This window comes from Pagrus pagrus, assembly GCF_965226575.1.
Source record: "Pagrus pagrus genome assembly, chromosome: 6".
Lineage (NCBI taxonomy): Eukaryota > Metazoa > Chordata > Actinopteri > Spariformes > Sparidae > Pagrus > Pagrus pagrus.
Genome location: NC_140190.1, coordinates 6359481 through 6379899, shown reverse-complemented (window position 1 = coordinate 6379899; position 20419 = coordinate 6359481). Strand labels below are relative to the sequence as shown.

General features: G+C 45.9%; 2 protein-coding genes across 11 annotated transcripts in view; one reads left to right on the top strand and one right to left on the bottom strand.

The window, feature by feature from the left end:
• The first annotated feature begins 559 nt into the window (after nucleotides 1–559).
• zbtb11 (zinc finger and BTB domain containing 11) lies at nucleotides 560–6148 on the top strand. The gene is made up of 10 exons (XM_084355438.1): nucleotides 560–1162; nucleotides 1967–2217; nucleotides 2322–2553; nucleotides 2628–3607; nucleotides 3691–4005; nucleotides 4086–4500; nucleotides 4640–4757; nucleotides 4841–4999; nucleotides 5091–5266; nucleotides 5356–6148. Exons 1-10 carry the CDS (start codon nucleotides 850–852, stop codon nucleotides 5898–5900), a joined length of 3504 nt encoding a protein of 1167 aa, XP_084211564.1. The 5' UTR covers nucleotides 560–849; the 3' UTR covers nucleotides 5901–6148.
• A 654-nt stretch (nucleotides 6149–6802) lies between these two features.
• Nucleotides 6803–20419, bottom strand: part of tp63 (tumor protein p63) — a 36200-nt gene continuing 22583 nt past the window's right edge. For 4 of the 10 annotated variants that reach the window (XM_084355448.1, XM_084355443.1, XM_084355446.1 and 1 more), the window contains 10 exons: nucleotides 14320–14506; nucleotides 14120–14235; nucleotides 13080–13189; nucleotides 12843–12979; nucleotides 12604–12686; nucleotides 12380–12504; nucleotides 9769–9914; nucleotides 9300–9447; nucleotides 8396–8489; nucleotides 6803–8307 (listed from right to left, as the gene is read on the bottom strand). In XM_084355448.1, the coding sequence (XP_084211574.1) occupies nucleotides 8011–8307; nucleotides 8396–8489; nucleotides 9300–9447; nucleotides 9769–9914; nucleotides 12380–12504; nucleotides 12604–12686; nucleotides 12843–12979; nucleotides 13080–13189; nucleotides 14120–14235; nucleotides 14320–14506 (1443 nt within the window). In that variant the 3' untranslated portion in view covers nucleotides 6803–8010. Of the gene's footprint in view, nucleotides 8308–8395; nucleotides 8490–9299; nucleotides 9448–9768; nucleotides 9915–12379; nucleotides 12505–12603; nucleotides 12687–12842; nucleotides 12980–13079; nucleotides 13190–14119; nucleotides 14507–20419 lie in introns of all 10 variants that reach the window. The other 6 variants (XM_084355442.1, XM_084355441.1, XM_084355444.1 and 3 more) reach the window with 3 other exon arrangements.

The window sequence follows — 20419 nt, the reverse complement described above, 5'->3', positions numbered from 1 at the left end:
GTAAATGGTTGTCAAAGTTAAAAGTAACAAAACTGTACTGAGTTAATTTAACAGCAAGATAAGTTTACTCAACCACTGTAGTATAATTTAATACAAGTGCCTTCAAATGTACAGTATTTACCTTTAGATGCAGCAACATTTCTTTATCTAACTCTGGAAAATATGTGAAACAGAAGAAAACTGCAGTTATATGAACTGTATAGCTCTTAAATGTTATTAGAAATGTGTCGTGTCCCTAGTTCATTATAATAAAACTGAAAAATATGACTGAAAGAAAATAAAAGTACACTTTAAAGTTTTAGTTAGGGATGTTGGAATATAGTTACATACATACATGTGCATGGAAATGCAATAAAAGTGAAACGAAATGACCAAAAATACTCACAAAACACTAAATAATAACTCAGATGTCACAGAATAAACAATCAAGTGAAACACTAAAGTATCCCTATGTGATTTTGAGTAGTGTAAACGTACTTAAGTGAGGAAATATATGAAAATAAATAAATAAATAAAGTAAGTGCTCATGAAGCTGTCGCCGCTCTGTGCTGTTATAAGTTGGCCCACAGCGCCCTCTGCTGGTGGCCTGCGTCACGACGCTCTTCCGCCATTCCCCACGCAAGTTCCGGTTGTGCAGCAGCCATTTTGTCTGTTCGTCTACCCCGACGGTTGCGAACAGCAGTTCCACCTTCGGAAACAATTTGAAATGTTGTTGTGGCGTTTTTATTTCACCTCCTCGACCATCTGAGCGCTGTATAAAATTTATAGCGCATCTTCGCAAGCCGGGGAGGGCCCTCCTCTTCGAGATACACCCAGAGGTGAGCGAGGAAAACGCGGGTCAGCCGAGACATGTCGTGTGAAGAAAGCTACTTGGCCATCATACGCTACCTGACTGATGAACGGGAGCCATATGCGCCGGGGACTCCCGGCAACACCAAGAGGAAAATACGCAAAGCGGCGACCTGCTACGTGGTGCGGAACGGGACTCTGTTCTACCAGCGGCGGCTGAAGGGCCAGGATGACTTCACGGAGCTGGAGGTGGTGCTGCAGGACGGCCGGAGGAAGGAACTTATCAACGACGCGCACATTATCACTGAAGGAGGGGACCACCTCAACCAGCAACTCACCTGGGAGACCATCTCTCAGAAGTACTGGTGGAGAGGTGAGTCACTGGAGCCCGTGTCAGCAGAGCTACGTGTGTGTGTGTGATTAAAAACAGCCCGCGTAAACACGAGCTGGAACTAATGTAAGTGCGCCATGTACAGGCGACTCACTGCCTCCACCTGGTGGTGAGTCCAGGTGCGACAGCTGCTCCTCTGACCTTTGTTTTCTTTATGTGCAGCAGTGAGACTTGATGCAAAGTTAGCATGAAGTCAAAATCACAGGTTACACATGCATGATAATAATAATAATAATAATAATAATAATAATAATATGTAGCACCTTTTGAAAAACAAATCACAAACACATTGCCTCAGTGGGCTTTATCTGTACAGTGAACGACATCATCTGTCCTCTCAATTCTAGTGAGGAAAAACTTCACATATTGAGAAATTGAGAAAAGAAACCTCAGGAGGAGCCACAGAGGAGGATGATGGACAGACGACAACAAAATCACAATTGTGATACAAATGATATAATATAACATGTTGTGTTTTGCACCACAAACTTTGATCCCAACGCTGACTGAAGACGACACTCCACAGTCCCACACATGCACAAGGAGCTGGAGATGTGTTAATGTTTTGAGATTTACAAGCAGTGACTTGGTTTAAAATCTGCCAATCATCGCTTGGGCCTGCCAGTATAATATAAGTAAATGAAATGTCCTTTGGGGTTTGGACCCAGTCATCACCTTGGGCCCTGGGCAGTTATGATGGCTAAGTAATTGGCTAATGAAAGTCATTGTCAGCTCTGCAGTCCTGATTCTTGATTGGAGTGGTTTAAAATGATCGTGTCCCCTCAGGTATCCTGAAGCAAGTCAAAGACCACATCAGAGAGTGTGCTTACTGCCAGAACAAGCGGAGTGCTGATGACGGCTCTGGTAATCGACTGTTCTCCCGGCCGGGGAGACGCAGGGCAGCCGCCAACGCGAACGACGACGAGGATGAGGAAGAGGAGGAAGAAGAGGGAGATGATAATTTACTCCTCACTGACCCGTCTTGTCTGTCGAGATCCAAGTGGGCAAGGACGATGGCCAAGCACGAGCTAGTCTTCGTATGTCTCACACATTTTGAGTCCTTATAGTTGTAATATTGCCGATATTGCCGTCTTAATATTGAGTCTTTTGTTAATCTAGTCTCTGTTGGTGTTTTCTCCAGGTGGACAGCAAAGGTGAGGTGAATCAGTTCCTGCCTAAACACAGCCAGACCATGTTGGACAAACTCAACAACCAGCGCCTCAGTAACCAGTTCTGTGACATCACCCTGCTGATCGAAGGAGAGGAGTACCGTGCGCACAAAGCTGTACTGGCAGCATGCAGCGAATACTTCCACGAGCTCTTCTTTGAGAAGGGGGCCGTCTCCACACATGAAGCCGTGGTCGACCTCTCCGGTGAGACCTGTTTCTTTCTGTTCAGATTGTTTAACACAGCTGCTCAGTTTTAACCTTCATCCTTCTCTCTCCAGGTTTCACCAAAGCCAGCTTCCTCCCGCTGCTGGAGTTCGCCTACACCTCCATACTTACGTTTAATTTCTGCATAATGGCGGATATCGCCAATTTAGCCCGGCACCTGCTGATGACGGAAGTGTTGCACATATGTGAGATGGTACATAAGAAGGTGGAGGAGCAGAGGCTCACGGTGTATCAGAAGGGAGACGTTCACACGGTGGTGTCGAGCCAGCCGGCTGCTCAGGAAGGCGTAAAGGACGATTCTGGTGCCTACATGGTCACCATACAGGGTGACGGCCAGGCGGTGGTCACACACAGTGGTGAGCCTGTAGCTTATGTTGCTCCACCTGAAGAGACTTACATCCAGCAGCCAATGACTGTGGTCACTGAAGCAGTAGAGGGAGACAAAGAGCATCAAGTGGAGGCTGGAACAAATGAAACAGTGACTCTGATCACTCACAGCGGACAGGCCGAGCCAGGAGAGACCGTCACTCTAATCTCCCACAGTGCAGAGGGAATAGAGGCGGAGACGATGACTGTGGTCACCCACAGCGGACAGGCCGGAGCCAGCGAGTCTCTCGCTGTGGTGTCTGCCTGCCTGGCAATGGAGCAGCCGCAGGTCGCTGAAGCAGGAGCCTTCGTTATAAACGTGGACTCAGACAAAGCGAGCCCCACAGAGGTCGTGAAAGTTGCATGTGAAGCAGTGACTTCGCCTCAGGAGAAAGCAGAATCAGCACCTCCACCTCAGAAACGCAAACGAGGGCGTCCAGCCAAGGTGAAGAAGGAGGTGGAGGTGGAGGAGTACGTGCCGCTGGAGGAGGAGGATCCATCTGCTGATGATGGAGACAAGCAGGAGCTCATGTCAGATGATCCCAACAAAAGACGACTCAGGCAGCGCTCGATTGCTGAGGGAGGTTATGCACGGTTACACATGGGGCTGGAGGATGAAGAGGAGGGGAAGAAAGGGTCGACTCCACCGCGAGCCGCCACCCCAAAGGTACGTCATTATATTTTTAAAAAAGACATATCATTTTTTTATCAAGTTTTTTTTTTTTTTTAAGTGTGAACATGTACTTTTAGGTGGCTCCGAGGCCAGGAAAGAGAGGAAGACCACCAAAGCAGCCAGTGGAGACTCAAGCTGAAGGACAGTCTGTGGAGTCGGGAGCAGATCCAGAGGCCAGCGCAGTGGAGAGCGTGTCGACAGCAGAGATCAGCACAGACGACGCTGCGATGGCGGTGGCAGAGCCTGAAGCTGGAGTCAAAGATGAAACCCCAGCAGAGGGCGCCGCCAGTGAAGAGCACACGTGCTCTGAGTGCGGCATGTCCTTCCAAAGACGCTACTCTCTCATCATGCACACGTTAAAACACGAGAAAGCTCGCGGATACAAGTGCAGCGTAAGTATAAGTGTTGATCAAGATGCCATGTTTAATTGTTATATTCTGAAATTGTTCTGATGGCATCTGTGTCCTTGCAGCTTTGCAGTAAAGAGTTCCAGTACGCCGCCTCGCTGCGAGCCCACCTGGCCCGACACAAGCAGCAGAGCAGCCAGCGAGCCGCCGCCACCAAACCCTCGGCAGAACAGAGTTCCGAGGGCAAGCAGGAGAGCAATCTGGACGAGAAGAATCTACCGCCGCACACCAAAAGAGAGTTTGTGTGCGACATCTGCGGGAAGACCCTGCCGAAGCTCTACTCCCTCCGCATCCACATGCTGAATCACACCGGCGTGCGGCCGCACTCCTGCAAGGTCTGCGGCAAGACTTTCGCCCACAAACACAGCCTGAAGATGCACCGAGCGCTGCACGACGTCACCAAACAGTTTCAGTGCGAGTACTGCAAGAAGTCGTTCGTGAGCAAACGGAGCATGGAGGAGCACACCAGCCTGCACACAGGTGGGCGTACACACAGTTTTTATTTGGTGTCTCACCATGCAGATAGTTTTGCTTTAATTTGTCAAGGTATTCAGATCGCAGACACCGTGACTTCAACCAGATGTTTGTGTCTGTTTTCCCCATGAAATCCGTAAACCAGGTGAATCCAAGTACCTGTGCAACACGTGTGGAGCGACTTTCCATCGAGCCTCGGCTCTGAGCAAACACCTGAAGAAGCATCAGCCCAAACCTGACGTCCGTCCATTCGCCTGTGCTCAGTGAGTTTCATCTCTCTTTAAAGACACGATTTAAGTCATTCACTGAGATGATGTTGACATGTGTTTCCTCGTGTCACCTGCAGCTGTGATAAGAGGTTCTATGAAGCTAAAGATCTGCAGCAGCACATGAACAAGCACATGGGCCTGAAGCCGTTCCAGTGCCAGGTGTGCGGGAAGTGCTACAGCTGGAAGAAGGACTGGTACTCCCACGTCAAGTCCCACAGTGTGGCCGAGCCGTTCAAGTAAGTAACAGAGAAGAGGTCCACATTGTGCTCTCGTGGTACCCCGGGTATCGTTCTACGTGTTGATGACGTCTTTTCACTCTGTCTTCAGGTGTAATGTGTGTGGGAAGGAGTTCTTTGAGAAAGCTCTGTTCAGGAGGCACGTGAAGAAAGCCACGCACGGGAAGAAGGGCCGAGTGAAGCAGAACCTGGAGAGGGAGTGTGAGCAGTGTGGAAGGAAGTTCACTCAGCTGCGAGAGTACAGACGCCACGTCAACAACCACCAGGGTGAGACTGCGAGCACGACAGGAGGAGGATGAACCCTGTGATTGTGGGAGCTCATTTATATCTTCAGTTTTTTTTTCTGTCTCTTCCAGGAGTGAAGCCATTTGAGTGCCTGACCTGCGGCGTTGCCTGGGCCGACGCCCGCTCCCTCAAGCGTCACGTCCGCACCCACACAGGAGAGCGACCGTACGTGTGCCCCATGTGCCAGGAGGCCCACATCGACGCTCGCACACTGCGCAAACACATGGCCAAGTACCACGGGGACAACCTGCCGGGAAAGATCATGCTGGAGAAGGACACCCTCCAGTTCCACAACCAGGGCACCCAGGTGGAGCACGCCGTCAGCATCCTGGCGTCCGAGCTGCCGCCGGAGCTCCGACCGGCCCAGCCGCAGCAGCCCTCGGAGGAGATCGAGACGGTGCTGATCACGGAGGAGACGGTGGAGGCCGTGGAGGCGGTGCAGGCTGTGGAGGCGGCGGCCGATGGCTCGGTGGCGACGCTGTCGGATCAGGGCATCATGCAGGTGGTGAACTACGTCCTGGCCCAGCAGGCGCTCACAGGGGGCAAGCTGGAGGATGCACCCGAGGTGATTCAGGCCATGGAGGTGGAGGTCGCTCACGTGGCCGAGGTCGAATAACTTTATGCCAGACTGATAAAATGAAATCCCTTCGTCTGTATAAAATATAACAGAATGTAAAAAGACGACTATTTTTTTTTCTTTTCTCGAGAATGTAAATAAGTGAAGGAGTCCAGAAATGTGTGTGGATAAATTGTGTGTGCGCACGCAGTCACATTTCTATGTTGTATGTAAATATCTAGATATACAGTTACAGGATCGATGAAATGTGGCACTCAGGAGAAATAAAGGTATCAATTGAGACACGAGAGGCTTTGGCTGAATGTATTTCATCTCTTCACATCTCCACCAGCTTGTTGCTTTTGTTGCTGACAGAGAAAAGCTGTGAGGCTTAACTGTAGCTCTTCACTCCCCCTAGTGTTGGCTTAAAGAATGAGCAATTAAAAAAACGTCTACGTTTGGTCACGTCACTGTCATTGTCGGTCGTTCATTGCCAGCTGGTTTCTATCATCAGCACAAAATCAACATTCAGATGACTTCAATATGGATTAGATTCAACCCTCAGAATCTAAATGTAGAGGGTAACTTCAATTTGTCAATCGGTGGCGCAGTTGCATTGTGGGTAATCTAGGCTTCAGGTTTTGAAAACCAGTCCACTGGTCGAGCATTGCGCTCCTAAAACACTGTTGGACTCATTTTCAAGAGTTTAAAAACAAATGATCAAAATCAAAACATTCTTCTTTTTCAAGACATGGCACCTACATTACCCACAATGCATCTTAGCCACTGAGTGACATCACTAGAGGCAGTTTACCAGATTAGAGACAGCTTCATCTGGAGCCACAAAAGACTCCCCACGACCTGTAAACACACTTGCATGTGAAATTGGTGGAGTTACCCTTAAACACAATTGTTTGGTGGTTTAAGCTGTTTGAGTGTGTTTAAAATAATCTGACACAAAGGAGTATTAACATGCAATACAGCAAGTATGGATATTTATTCCAGATTTATAACAAAATACCCATGGTATATTGCAACATATTTACAGTACATTTTACAAAAATATGAAAATGCAGATGCTTTCTGCTTTATAACAGCTCCGGCTACAGGAATAAAGACAATTATGGGCTAGTGTGGGTACACACACACTGTATACACTCCTTAGTTATTAACTCATTAATACAAACATTGTTTGGTACCGGTAAAGCTACCAGATTCACATCAGTACGCTTTGTTCCATGATGAAAGTCTTTTTTTTTTTTTTTTCTTTAGGGAGACTTTCAAAAAAGAACTATACAAATTTATATACATTTATATCATACGTGCTTGCCACTTATCAAATGAAATAAACCTCTACCAAAAACATGGTTCATGAATAAAAAAAAAAAAAAATACTTGTGCTAAGCATCCAGCAAGAGAACAGGCTGCTCTTTAAACGCAGTCAACCACATTTGCACAGCAGTAAAACAAAAAGAGCAACAAACACAGAGGACATCAGTCATATTTTACTGTAAAACACTGGGTCAACAACATTAGGCCTATATATGGCTACATTAAATGAATGACCATCTGGCAGTTTGACACACATACTTCACAACCTGACAAAAAAAAAGGTGATGCATTGGTCTCAAAACAGACATAAAAAGGCTAAATATAGAGCAAAAGTACAGCAGAAAGACAAATTGACCAGTGACATAATACTTCTGACAGGAAATGTTTGAAATGTTTACAATCAAGGCTGACTTCTGCCACAAATGAAAACCAGTGTACTTGACTAACTTGTACAACCATAGTGGTGAAAACTTAAAAAAATACACTTTTGCAGAGATAGAAGCCCTCTAAGCCCTCTAATGTAAGTGTAGTTTCCAGTCATGCTTTAAATGGGAATGAATCATGAACACTTTAAAACTCAAACCGTCTTGAAATCCTCAGCATTTCTTAAGTGCTCTCAAGAAACTGGAACATAATAAAATGCACCTTTGCTCAACACGGGTTATTGCTCCGCGGCGGTAACGACAACCAGAACAGTGAAAATAAGTGCAGTTCTATTTGATCATGGGTTTTGTTCTCAGCAGTATTTGAACTAATACCACGTTTTTTTCAAACGAAATGTTCCAACAGCAGGCGTGAAATGACAAACGGGAACATTGAGAAGAGGACAGGGCTCGTCTTACTCTCCCTCCTCCTTGATGCGCTGCTGTTTGTTGCGGCGAGAATCCAGGTCAAAGGAGAAGTCGGACCACTCGTCGCGCGGCGGGAAGGAGATGGTCTGGCGCAGGGTGAAGCGTACGGCGTCGATGACGCGCTCGCCACGGGCCTCGGAGGAGCCCATGCTGACGGTGGAGGCCCCGCTGGTGGTGCGCACTATGTGGGGAGGTGGGGAAAAATCCATGGCCTGTCGGTGCTCCATGATGCCCTTCCAGATGATGTGCTGGAACTCAGCGGGGATCTTGAGCCTGGACAAGTCCTAATGGTCATTACACAGGGGGAGCGTTAGTCGGCCACTCTTCTCTCTAACCCATCATATGACTCGTGTTGGATAGGCAAGGGCTCACCTCCATGTTATAGTTCTCAATCTGGTAGATGTTGGTTAGGCCCTGTGCTGTGAAGTAGTCCAAGCAGCCTGCGCAGCCCAGCCGAATAAGGAAGCTGTGGGAGGAACAGAGCAGAGGACTCAGACTGTGGATCACCGTTTAACTCTTCATATCATATAATCACACTTCTACTGAAGAATTCACCAGACCTGAAAAAAGGTCTTTATTTAGAGGTTGATGTAAACTTAACTGATAAACTAATGTGTTACCTTCTTCTGAATATTTTTTTATTCTACTGTCGTCCTCGTCTTTTAATTTTTTTCTCCAATTTCTTTACTTTTCTCCAAATATTCTTTTCTCTTGTTTTCTTCCTTTTTTTTATCTCCAATTATTGATCATGACTTTGTTTTCACTTGAGCTGCACCCATTGGCTTTTCAGTTCAGTCACCCATGTATACAGGTTTATAAAGTGATGTTTGTTGTGTCGTCCTTGATAAAGATCTTCCTGATGAAGATCTGATTGATGGAAATGCTGCACAACAACAGTAAAAAAAACACACTGCGGGAACAAAGGACTGGGTGTGGGTTCTATGTTTTGTCTCGATGCTTCCTGTGTGGTCCAACACCTACTGAGGAGGTCTTTTGTTTGTTTTTTTAAGGCGCTTACTCTATTCCTCCAAAATTTAAAAGATAAGTAGACTCCAACTTCCCGAGTCGTGGCTAAAGGAGATGAGGCCTTTGCACTCAGGGCTCACTGAATCTCACGCAAAGTATCTGTATTTAAAGATTTTAGTTCTGCACTTTTAGCGAGTCAGCCTGGTGAATCATAAGTTGCTTCTTTAAATTGCTATAAGTAATCTTTCTACTTTAAAAAATTAGCTCAGGGAAATAAAAAGATGTGTCCCACTGTGGACTAATGAGGTACCTGGAGATGCTGCTGTCCATGGGGTATGGAGGAGGGGGAGTACAGTGGGAGGAGGGCACCAGCGGTAGCTGTTGCTGCAGTGCGTGTGTGGGGCTCAGTGAACTCATGTCAGCGTTCATTGGGATGTGAGTGCCCATCATAGGAGACACTGCAGAGACAAAAGGAGCTACTGTGAGCTTTCTCTTACTCATCTGAGATGTAAAGATTACGTAACGTCAACTGAAACACACGAGGGGAGGGAGGGGCTACTCTACATGACACATAATGCATCATAACAGGTCCTGAGGGAGAGTCTCACAGGGATCACATTTTTTGTTAGGAGGAGGCTGAGAGGCGTTCAGGTCCCCTCCTGCCTGCCCTGACATGCCGTCTTTATAAGTTTACAATGAGCCCAGGAGGGACGGGCTGACTAGTGGAGGGACGTGGCCTGAGAGCACGGACAGGAAGAGAAACAAAGGGGCACACTTACTGTCGGTCAGGCCTCCAGACATGCTGGATGGGGTGAGTGTGTTACGCTGCTGGGGGTTCATGAGCTGGCTGACAGAGGGCAGCTTGTTGACTTTTCCGTGAGTTGGGGAGCAGGAGCCGTAGGAGGGCTGAGATGGCATCGAGGTCCTGGGGTGGGAGAGAGGAGGTGACAGGCCGTTACCATCACATCTAAAGACAAAGGCCTGCTCACTATTGTTCTTTAATGGACACGACAATGACTGATGACTGCAGTTTACAACATTACAGTAATTAAATGTCATTTGTGTCCACAGAGAGTTTCCTCCTCTTATGACCACATGTTTCTATAATGAAATAGCAGAGCAGTAGAAGGACAGAGTTCAAGCAGAAAAAAAAGCCATTTATTATGTTCTGACAGACAAAAGTGCAGCAGCCACACAAATAACAATCTGTTTCAAACAGAGTGGTCACAGAGACATCCCAGAGCGCACGTCTGCAGCTCCAAACAAACACGCTAACTGTCCTGCAGTGACTTTACAAAACATGACCAGCATTAGCAAAATGTAATAAAGTCTCTTCCCCCCAAAACCCCCCAAGATAGATTGTGGAGTCCAGCTCTCATGATGATGCAAAGGCAAAACACATTCACTTGATTCAGCTCTGTAGGTCAAGTAAGTTAGAAAAAAAAACAACAGCTTTGGTTCCTGTCCAGTGTCAGCCATCACAAAGGGCTGAGTGGAACAAACTGACTATGCTACAGATAGCAGGGAGGATGTCATCACAATGTCCTTTAGTGGACAAAAATAAAGCATGCACATCAATCTACACATTATAATCTATGAAATTCAATAGAGCCAGAAAGGGAAGAGTGGATAAACAATGTCTCTGTCCAGCATGACTGCAGCCTGCATGTCACACTGATGACTGAATAAGATGAAGACTTGATAATCCGTGATGTTGCAGCAGCAACAGATGTTAAAAACAAAGTTTGAGTGTAAAGTCCTCAGTGCAGAGTCCCAGGAAAAGGCAGAAAGGAGGGAGGAACAGAATCATCAAAGTTGATAAAAAGGAGACAGAGAGGAGGTCCGTGTAACGTGGAGGAGGAGGAGGAGGAGGAGGAGGAGGAGGAATGTGGGGCAGCTTCAGGAGGAGCTGCAGCGCCGCCTCTGCTCTCCTGCAGGTTCCATGAGCCGGCTACCAAGACGGGTTTTTATCAGACTGCAGGGAGGAACCAGAAAGAAGAGAGAGCAGAAATAAGGGCTCACTGACAGAGGAGGAGAGAGGAGGGACCCCAGGAAGGCCCAGATATTAAGAAAAGTTAAAGAAGTTCACTGTGTGTGTGTGACAGACAGCTCTGCACTACTGACGCTGTCCACAAGATGGCAGTCTACAAACACAGATGGCAGTGCTTCAGCATGGTGTGATTTATCAGTTACACAGTGGAGGAAAGAAAAAGGCCTGAAACATTCGCTGCTGACAGAACCTTTTATTTCAAAGGCTGAGAGGGAAACATTGTTGGAGTTGTAAATTACAGAGCAGAGAAACATGCTGTGAGGATTTGCAGAGCGTACACAGAAAACTGAGATAAACATGCACGATAACCAAAAAGAGAAGAGTAAATATACCAAATCCAAAAGAGAAGAACTCACTTTCTATAGTCAGACTTGAAAAAAGTACGAGTTTGGAGTCTAAACTGTTCAACAAATCCACTAAAACCTCAAATGCACCTTGACTCTGCTAAATGTCTGTTTATTAAATGATTGTTAACAGCATCTGACAGCAGCAGGTAGCCGGCACCAAACAGAAATAAAGTGAAAAAGCAGCAAATGCAAGCATTATCTCACTGCGAGGCTGTCTGCCAGTCTCTTAATGGGAAACTAGAACACAAGCAGTAATTATCATCACAGGCCTGTCAAACTATCATTTACACCCATCTCCTCTTTTCCATAGCTTATAGTGAAATGGGCGTGGACGAGGAAAAGAGTGTGCGAACATGTGCGTCTGAGACACTTTTAATTATGCTCAAGCGGATAGATGAGGCCGAGGCACGGATTTTGTTGGGTGCTGTTGTGCAAAAAACTTGGCAGGGCACCCAAAGGCGTTACCACCAATCTTTGGGAGCTTCTCCTTAACAAAGCACAGCCAGGTACATTTGTCACGATTCATCAGCTTTGGCTAACGTCCCGTGAGAGAAAAAAAATAAAAAAACAGCTCTACTTGATGCGAGGCTCACCCTCCAAGTTTGAGAAAATTCTAGTTAAACACCAAAGCTGCCGGGGGCCATTTTAGAGCAATTATTATCAGCTTTTACTCCGATGCTTCAGTGGCAGCAATAAATAGAGTCAAGAGTCTCATGCGTGGCCTTTATCAGTGCAATCTACTGATCCAGGAACAAGTCAGTCATGTTAAGTCAGTAAAATCACTGCAGTCGATTCAAAACAAAAGCTATTTCTTTAAAAAAACAAAACTCTGTTCTGTGCAAGCGAACGATCTATTCAGTGAGAGATCGAAAAAAACAGCAGGAGGAAACTTGAATCCAAGAGTGAACCTCGCAAATAATGTAGGTCTGTCTTTCATAATGAGCCTGAGAACAAATGGGGATTACTTCATTATGACTCTGAACAGGTACTCACTGTTTCTGAAGGAGATTCTGCTGCTGCTGCCTGTACGACTCTATAGTGTGCTGTGGCAGAAACTGCATGAGCTCCAGAGACTCTTTGATTTTTACCAAAATCTCATAAATTTCACGGCCTTTGATCTGTAAGACAAAGAGGAAGACGGCGGTCAGTAAGCAGCTCAGAGTCGCTCAGAACAACGTTTTTAAATCAGCTCCCTCGAACAGCACAGTGACACTTACAGGCAAACAAAAAACCTCCTCATCTGTAGATCTTCTCTTCTTGATGGTGGACATCTGGATGCCATGGGAGACCTGGCGGAAAGCTGAAAAGAAGAGAGACAAGTGTTAGTAAAACTAGCCATGAGCAAAAGAGTGAGCCTAAGCCAGAGCAGGAGGGGAAAACAGAGGGTCCTTGACACTCGCAGCATGTCAGATAAGACCAAAGCTCGTCAGCCCGCCACCAGCCCAGCCCTACTTACGGCGCTTCGTACCCTCACTGCTCTTTGTGGCGTCCGTTACATGCTGCTTCCGGATGCTGTCCTCGTCCGCCTTCCGGTCTCTGCCTGGGCAGGCGCAGATCCTGGCCTCGAAGCAGCGACGGCCTAATACCTGACCACTGGGAGAAGACAGGGACACACACAGCAGGTCAGAAACACTCCAACGCTGGAGAAGCTGGAGGAAGAGAGGCGATCACTGAGGGGGAGAGTGTCTCTTACTCTCTGGTCTCCAGAGTGACGATGATGAGGATCGGGCGTCTGTTCATTCCACCCACGCAGCTCGAGTTGCACATGAAGTTGTACAGAATCGTGGTAAATTCTGTCCCCACCTGAGAAAAGAGAGCGACACTGACGGTGAGTGACATCACAGGGCGACGCCAAATACAAACAGAAACAAAAAACTGGTTTCTTCTTTGAGTGCATGCTCAGCAGTTCCCTGGTTAAAACTACATTGTAAAGTTTCAACGTTGACTTTGAAAAATTACCAAGTGAAGTAGACTATTAAATTTAAGTTTTATGAGCTAAAAAGTTTTAACAACTTTAAAGTTATTAGTCTAATCTACTTGGTAATTTGAGGTTATCAATTTCCTTGATTTCTGGAAAGTAAAGTCACTGTGTCAGATTTAATAATGCGCCTGGTATATGGATGGAATATTTTTGGATATAAGGACTCATATCTTTTGTCCTGCAGAGGCACACATGTCAAAGCTTTACTAGAAACCTGGTTAAAGCATTTATCGGGCCAAGAAACCAGGTTTCTCCTGCACAACTTTGGTCTTTGGACAGCTTTTTAAAGTCAACTACAGCTGAACAATCGAGCACAATTTAATGTTTGAATTAGACCTTATTTAAACATCACAGCTACTGGAGCGTGTGGAAAGTGATCCATTACTCAGGTGTTTGCTTAATAAATCAATGCTGTTCCTTTTCTGTCAGTGTGTCAGAGACCTTCCTGCAGCCCGTAAAGTTAATGACTAAAAGGATGAAACAGCCTCCTGAAGAAAAGTTAAAGGAAAACTAGAACTAAATGAGATCTTATGATCAGCTGATGCAATGTGACTTTTAATAATGTATCATAAGCTGCTACATGACCTGCAGAAGCCATGTGTGTTCTTCATTGAGATGAAGTAGTGTTCATACTGAGGGGCATTAGGGGACAGCAGTCTGTCACTGCTCTATCTGTCAGTACAGGCTGAAGTGCTGAGGTGTCGCTGACGGGACATTTAGCCAGCCTCGCTCCACGCTGACAGACGGCTCACCTGTGGAGGTTCGTAGGGAACTAATACGCTCTGCCTTCCAGTGATGGTGTCCTCAACGTACTGGGCGTGGTTGTTTCCCTCCACGCGGATCAGGTGGCTCGGAGGAGCTATCTGACCTGTAAGCAACATAAGTTGTGTCATTAAATGTTGACAGCAAACTGAATCTCTGCGGTTGTTTTTCAATCGATCACAAGACTGACCGTCATTGAACTCGCGGCTGAGCTCGTGGTTCGGGCAGCGTTTCACCACCTCGGTCACATGTTCGGCTTTCTTGTAAACGGGCATGGCTCTGACAACGGCGCCCTGCGGTGGGTTGGTCAGGACTTTGATCTGGATGGGACATGTCTTGGCAATCTGGCAGTAAAGTTTCTTTAAGTCTGTTGAGTACTGAAAAGAGAAAACACGAGACAAACAGATTACATTAAGATGTGTAGAGAAATCAATAAAGGTAACCGAGAGGTTCATAAACAAACTGTTTACAGGCTTCAAACATTTTGGCCTCAATGCTAAAAGCACAGATCGACCTCAGTAACACCTGTTGGCTGGACTCTGCACTTCTGGTTTAGCCTGAAGCAAAAAGGGTTAAACACAAGACTGTGATTATGACCTACTTAAATAAACACACACACAAGTTTTGGTACTCTGGGTGTGTATTGGGCAACCTCAAAGATGTCTCAGGGACAGCCTCTGGTACTTCCGAGGAGCGCCATAAAATGGACCCCTCCAGCAGCAATTAAACTGGGCCTGGCTTTCATCTTCAAGGGAGGAGTATTCTGCTAAAGCATCTGATGGCCACTCATCACACAGAATAAGGCTTCTGAAGACGCTCGCAGGCGAACGCTACACAAGGTGGAGTGCAGTTTTCCTTGTGGGTTTGGACGAAAATGACTCAGTTTTCCGACGCTCCATCGATGAGTGGTGTCAAAGTGTGACGGCTGCTCGTACAAACTGGCTCACGCTCAAGTTTTGTGGAGCCAGGAGTGATGAATAATGAACGCACCTTGATCCCTGGCACTGTTAGGATTGATAACCAGTAAGCCATCAGAAAGACTGAATTGTTACTAATAGGCAGAACCCAACTGTGTAAACAAACCATTCAGATCACTGCTGTGTAAGCACAGCTTTAAACCCTCTATGCGCAGGAGACATTGGGTGGAGGGGAAGATTTTCCCTGTCAGGTTCATTTCTGAGCGAAGAAAAGTGAACATTGTGAAAACCGCTCAGGGCTGTGTTGGAGAACAATGCAACATAAAATTCCACCTCTATTAAATCTCAGCACTGTGCTGACTTTAAATATTACACAAGCTTGGCACGGATATCTTCTACTGTGCTCCCCAGGCACAACCTTTCCTTTCATCAGGACAAACCCTAAACAGTCAGTACCTCTCGTTCCCATACTCTCACAAACTACACACATTACAGCTGTGCATTTCCCCCCGCAGATGGGAGCCACTAATAAAGGCGAGTTAATAATAACCCAAATTCTCAGCTACGCTCCTTTTTCTCAAGTGACCTCATTATAAATTGTACATGCACAGGATGAACTGACACAGCAGTGCGTGGTGCTGCTAATACTCACTGCTCGAAGGTAAAGATGTTAAATGTTAGAAAAATAAAACCAGTGTCAAGTGTTCTGATTTACCATAAATAAATCAATTCAGCGTGACAGTGACTCCTGAGTACAATTCAAGCTCTGGGACATGTACGTCAACACAATGACTGAACTGACGCTTCCTTACAATCAAAGCAGCTTTCCAGAAACAACAACAAAAAAAAAAAGCCTAAGATGAATGGGTAGAGTTGTCCCCTCGCTCCCAACCTGATACCCCCCGTACGCCTCTGTCAATCAGCTAAATGAGGTGGAGAAGCCGAGCAGAGGAACGGGGGAAAGAGCAAAAGAGAAAGACAGAGCAGCGGATTATGAGGCAAAGAGAAAGAGAGATATGCTTCTGTGAAAGGGTCAGTGCGTAGTGTTTTGAATAATTACAGGCTGCTGGTTTTGTGTAGCTGAAGGCAAAAACAGCACGACGCAAAACAGTGAGATCTAATCAAAGCTGTTGGAGGGAGAAAACCAAAGTTTGTTTAGTTCATATCCTACTGTCTCAGACCTACACACACACACACATGCAAACACCCACAAACAGCAGAGAACCATCCCAGCCCCGAAGCTACAGATTTTAAGCACACAACTATGTGCGGCTGCTGTTTGCTCAGCGGTGAGAGCAGGAGCTGCTGCTGATGGCTGAAAAGCAGCGCTCGGCTAAAGCTAACAGTGTTCAGGGTGGAGGACAGCCGGTTGACTGATGGGATTCAGTGGCTCACACAGGGTGCGGTGCTCAGGTGTTAACATGTAATTATGAGCCTTTCATTGGTCACAATGTGAATTGCGCAGCCAAGGAACACACGGCGCACAATACGGAGCTGCTTAATCACAATCATTTGAAAGAAAAGTGTTTGCTAGAGCCACACGTGACACGTTTGCCCTCCAACTGGCACAAGGGGAAGAAAATAATGAATGAGCTGAAGCTGCTGAGCGTTCAAACAAAACCTAACTCTGACTGCTGCTGTACAACTCTGCTGGACAAATAAAATAAAACTCTCCTGCAGCATGTAATCTGTTGTAATAATGAATGATAAAGACGGCATGCAACATACAATTTGTCCTGATGCCTGTACAGTGGTGCATGTGTGCAATTACTTTCTAACACATGCACCACTTGAACACACAAACACACACTTCCCGTCGAGTGCAGGTTCAGGCAGGCCCACAGCTGTAGCGTTCTTTTCTCTGTGACAGGCGCTGCGGGCGCATGCAGAAGTCAAGTCCTGACAAACATCAGGCCTTAAACAAGCACTGTTTGGCGCCTCTGGTCTTGTCTTCTTCATACCTGACAAGTCATGTCATGCCTACAGCTTCTCCCAAACCCGTTTAATTCAACAATAATGCAGAGGAGTTTTTTTTACTCTCCTGTTCACTGGAACTCAAGTTAAACACCTGCTTCTTGGGGAAAAAAATGTAAATGGAGTGACATTTAAAGTTTCACAGGTTAATTACATTTCTTTAAACTTTATTCTTTTAAAAAAAATAATATTATGTTGAAGTCATCAGCATGAATCTTGACCACACAATCTCACTGTTGACATCTGTCCCGAGGCAAACCTGTACACGGACAAGTGGCATCATGTTTTTGTAGCCAGCGCTGAAAGAGTCCCATAAGAGTCTGTCACTCTGGGGATTAACCAATCGATGCCTTGTCTTCACCAGCAAATGACTACAACTACAAATGAGATCACTGCATTTGAAACTGGAAATAAAAGCCAATAGCTACACACATATCTCCAGAGTTTTTTCCTTAATTCTTTTAAATGCTGAAACCTTTTTTTTTTTTTTTAAATCCCTCTTCCTTCGAGGAAGAATTAAAGCTGCACTCATGTTTGTGTTGTTCTGAAGTTCAGTCATCACACAACAGTGGGTTATGTGTTGAGAGAAACTCGATTCTCCTGATGACAGACTAATATTTTTTTATTTATACACCAGCCTGATCCAGTTCTCTGTTGAGGTAAATCACTGCTGCAGGTATCTGTACGAAGCTGTTTGTTCGAGGCTAAAGGAGAATCTTGTAATCTAACCTGTAAGAGAATGGGCTTTTCCACACCGAAATCCCATAGCCCATATCATAAAAAAAAACCTTTTCAACTTTGCCTTTTTAAAAATTTCCCCTCCACCTTTTCCCATCTGTAGCTTTTAGGGCTTGTCTCCCTGTGATGGGCGAGTCGTGACAAGCTTCTTGACACAAACAAGTCTCAGCCCCATCTCGTGAGGCGTGGGACGGGCCCGCAGATGTTCCAGGGGCAAGCTGCGTCTTGCTTGCCTTTCGCTAGAACACTCTTCTCTTTGAGCATTCAAGGGCTCTCCTCCTCCTCCTCCCCTGGCGCAATGTGAGATGCAACCATCAAGCTTAACTCACTCAAAAAGACAGAGCCCACTCCAAGAGCACCGGGTTCAGGAAAGAGGCACACAGTATTTACACAAGTATTATCTGCAGGCCCTCAATCCATTACTGTAATCCCCCCCGAGCTCTACAGCGTCCCTCCGATAGCGCCAAACCATGACATTCTTCTTCTTTGACTACTATGGTGGCACTTAATACACACGGCAAACACAACCAGTCTTCAGCCTCACAATAGCAGCCGACAATGGCCGCCTCATTTGCGACACTTTTAGTGAAGCAAAGAAGATAAAACATCTCTAACCTGTTTTCACCTGCAGTTTTCTTTTTCTAACTAAACGATAAAAGGGGGGAGCACCATGGAGACTGCAGGAGTGCCAACAAGGAAACAGTGTGGGAGCAGTTCTGGGAAATGTTGACGTGTTGCACCTCTGTGTGTGTGTGTGTGTGTGTGTGTGTGTGTGTGTGCGTGCATGTGTGTGTGTGTGTGTGTCACAGCCATCCTAGACAGGAAGAGGTTAAGGTGTGGGTTGGGGATTAGGTGTGTCTCCATAAGAACAGTCATCAAAAAGCACAGTACACAGTCCACTAAGTCCCGTGGAAGATCCCGCAGGCCTTCAAAAAGGGGGCATTAGCAGATCTATGCACAGAGCAAAGCTGCGGTGGTGACATCTTCGGTGGCTCGCTGCCAGCAGTCCGTCAGTCCAGCAGTTGAGCTATTGGGCTGAGATTATGGCAGCTTTCAGAAAGATCTCCTGAGATCAGGTGAGGGAGCCTCCTTCGGGATGGGAACCAACACTATAATCACCTTTCTTTAGAATTGACTGCTGCTCTCGAAGACGGGGAAAATGACCCTGTCTGTGAGCCATTATGGAAAATCAGCAGCAGCACGACAAAACAAAACAATGTTCAGTCAGGAAGAGTTGTGACAAATACTCTAGGCAGGATTAAGTGACTGCAGTTTGCAGTTGCGTAAGGCATCAGTAGTGAATGACGTTTAATGTGGGCGTTAAGTGACAAAACAACTCTGACGCGATATCGATGTGTTGTTTCACTGTTTTTAGATTAACTTTTGTACAAGAAAGTAACCAATAACAAAATTGTGTAAAGTGTGAGATCACTAAGAGACTGTGTGACAAATGTTTTCTTCACACCCACATTCATTTCATAATCATAAAAGGGTAACCAACTCCATCTGGATTGTTTAACAGTGGCATAAGTATTGACCCAGGTCATGTAACAGCCACTTAACACATTAACAGATGTTTTTATTCATCTTCTGAAATATATTGAATTGTCCACTGGAACAATATGTTTAATCACACTAGTCTGACCAGACGTCACATAGAAAAACATACATTAAGTAAAAGCTCTTACTTTTTGTTAATTTTAAGGTAATTATCACTTAAGTAAATATAAACTTTGGGCGTCAGGGGACGATATACACTTCACTCATTACAGCGATAATAAGTAACAATTCACTACTTTTCCACGTTATGCCAGACCAATCAAACCCGTCTTGCATCATGTGTTGTGACTGTGGGACACACAGTCTGTTGCACTGCGTGTGTCTATGTTGGGGATGTGTCCTAAGCCGGTGTGGCTCAGGCTGCGGGGCGTGCCGCTCACAAACCACACCGTTAACCTCCTCACAGTTGCACGGCAGACAAACACTTTTGTTTTTGGACTGTGAAAATGAGAGGGATGACAGAGGCAGTGTGGGAATTGGGTAAATGTCACAGTCCCACACTCGGCGTGGCCTTAGGAATAAGGTGAGAGCGCCCAGCCTGTTTACTTGGAAGGCACAGCCTGTTAAATTCACTGCATTCAGCTCGGCAGGTTTTGCAACAGTCCCTTTGGACAAATGTGACAGGGATAACTTGTGTCAACTGTTTTGTTTTTTTTGTTTGTTTTTGCAATCTTACAATAACAATAGACCTTTTTAATGATCCTGTCCATTTGAATTATCTCTCCAAATACTTTATTATTATGTCTTTCATAGCCCAAAAGGAAACCTCCTTACTGTGATACCTTGACCATCCCAAAAATGACATACAAGGACGAAACGGTGTCTAAGAGCGATACCTCTGTCACCTATGTTGTCCGCCAGGGTGCATTAATACACTGAACTGGTGTGTCTGTGACTGTGTCGACACACAGCCGTGCAGGTTAGATGCATAAACAACTGAGCAGGTGGGGCTCTGATGCAACAGCTGTCCTTCAGCCCTGTCATGCATGCATAATGACAGAGCAGGAGGAGCTGGTTGTGTAGGTTTTACAGAGCATCACATGGTGACATCTAGCTGTGCAGGACATCACCACACCTGGAGCAACTGTTGAGCTTGTTTAC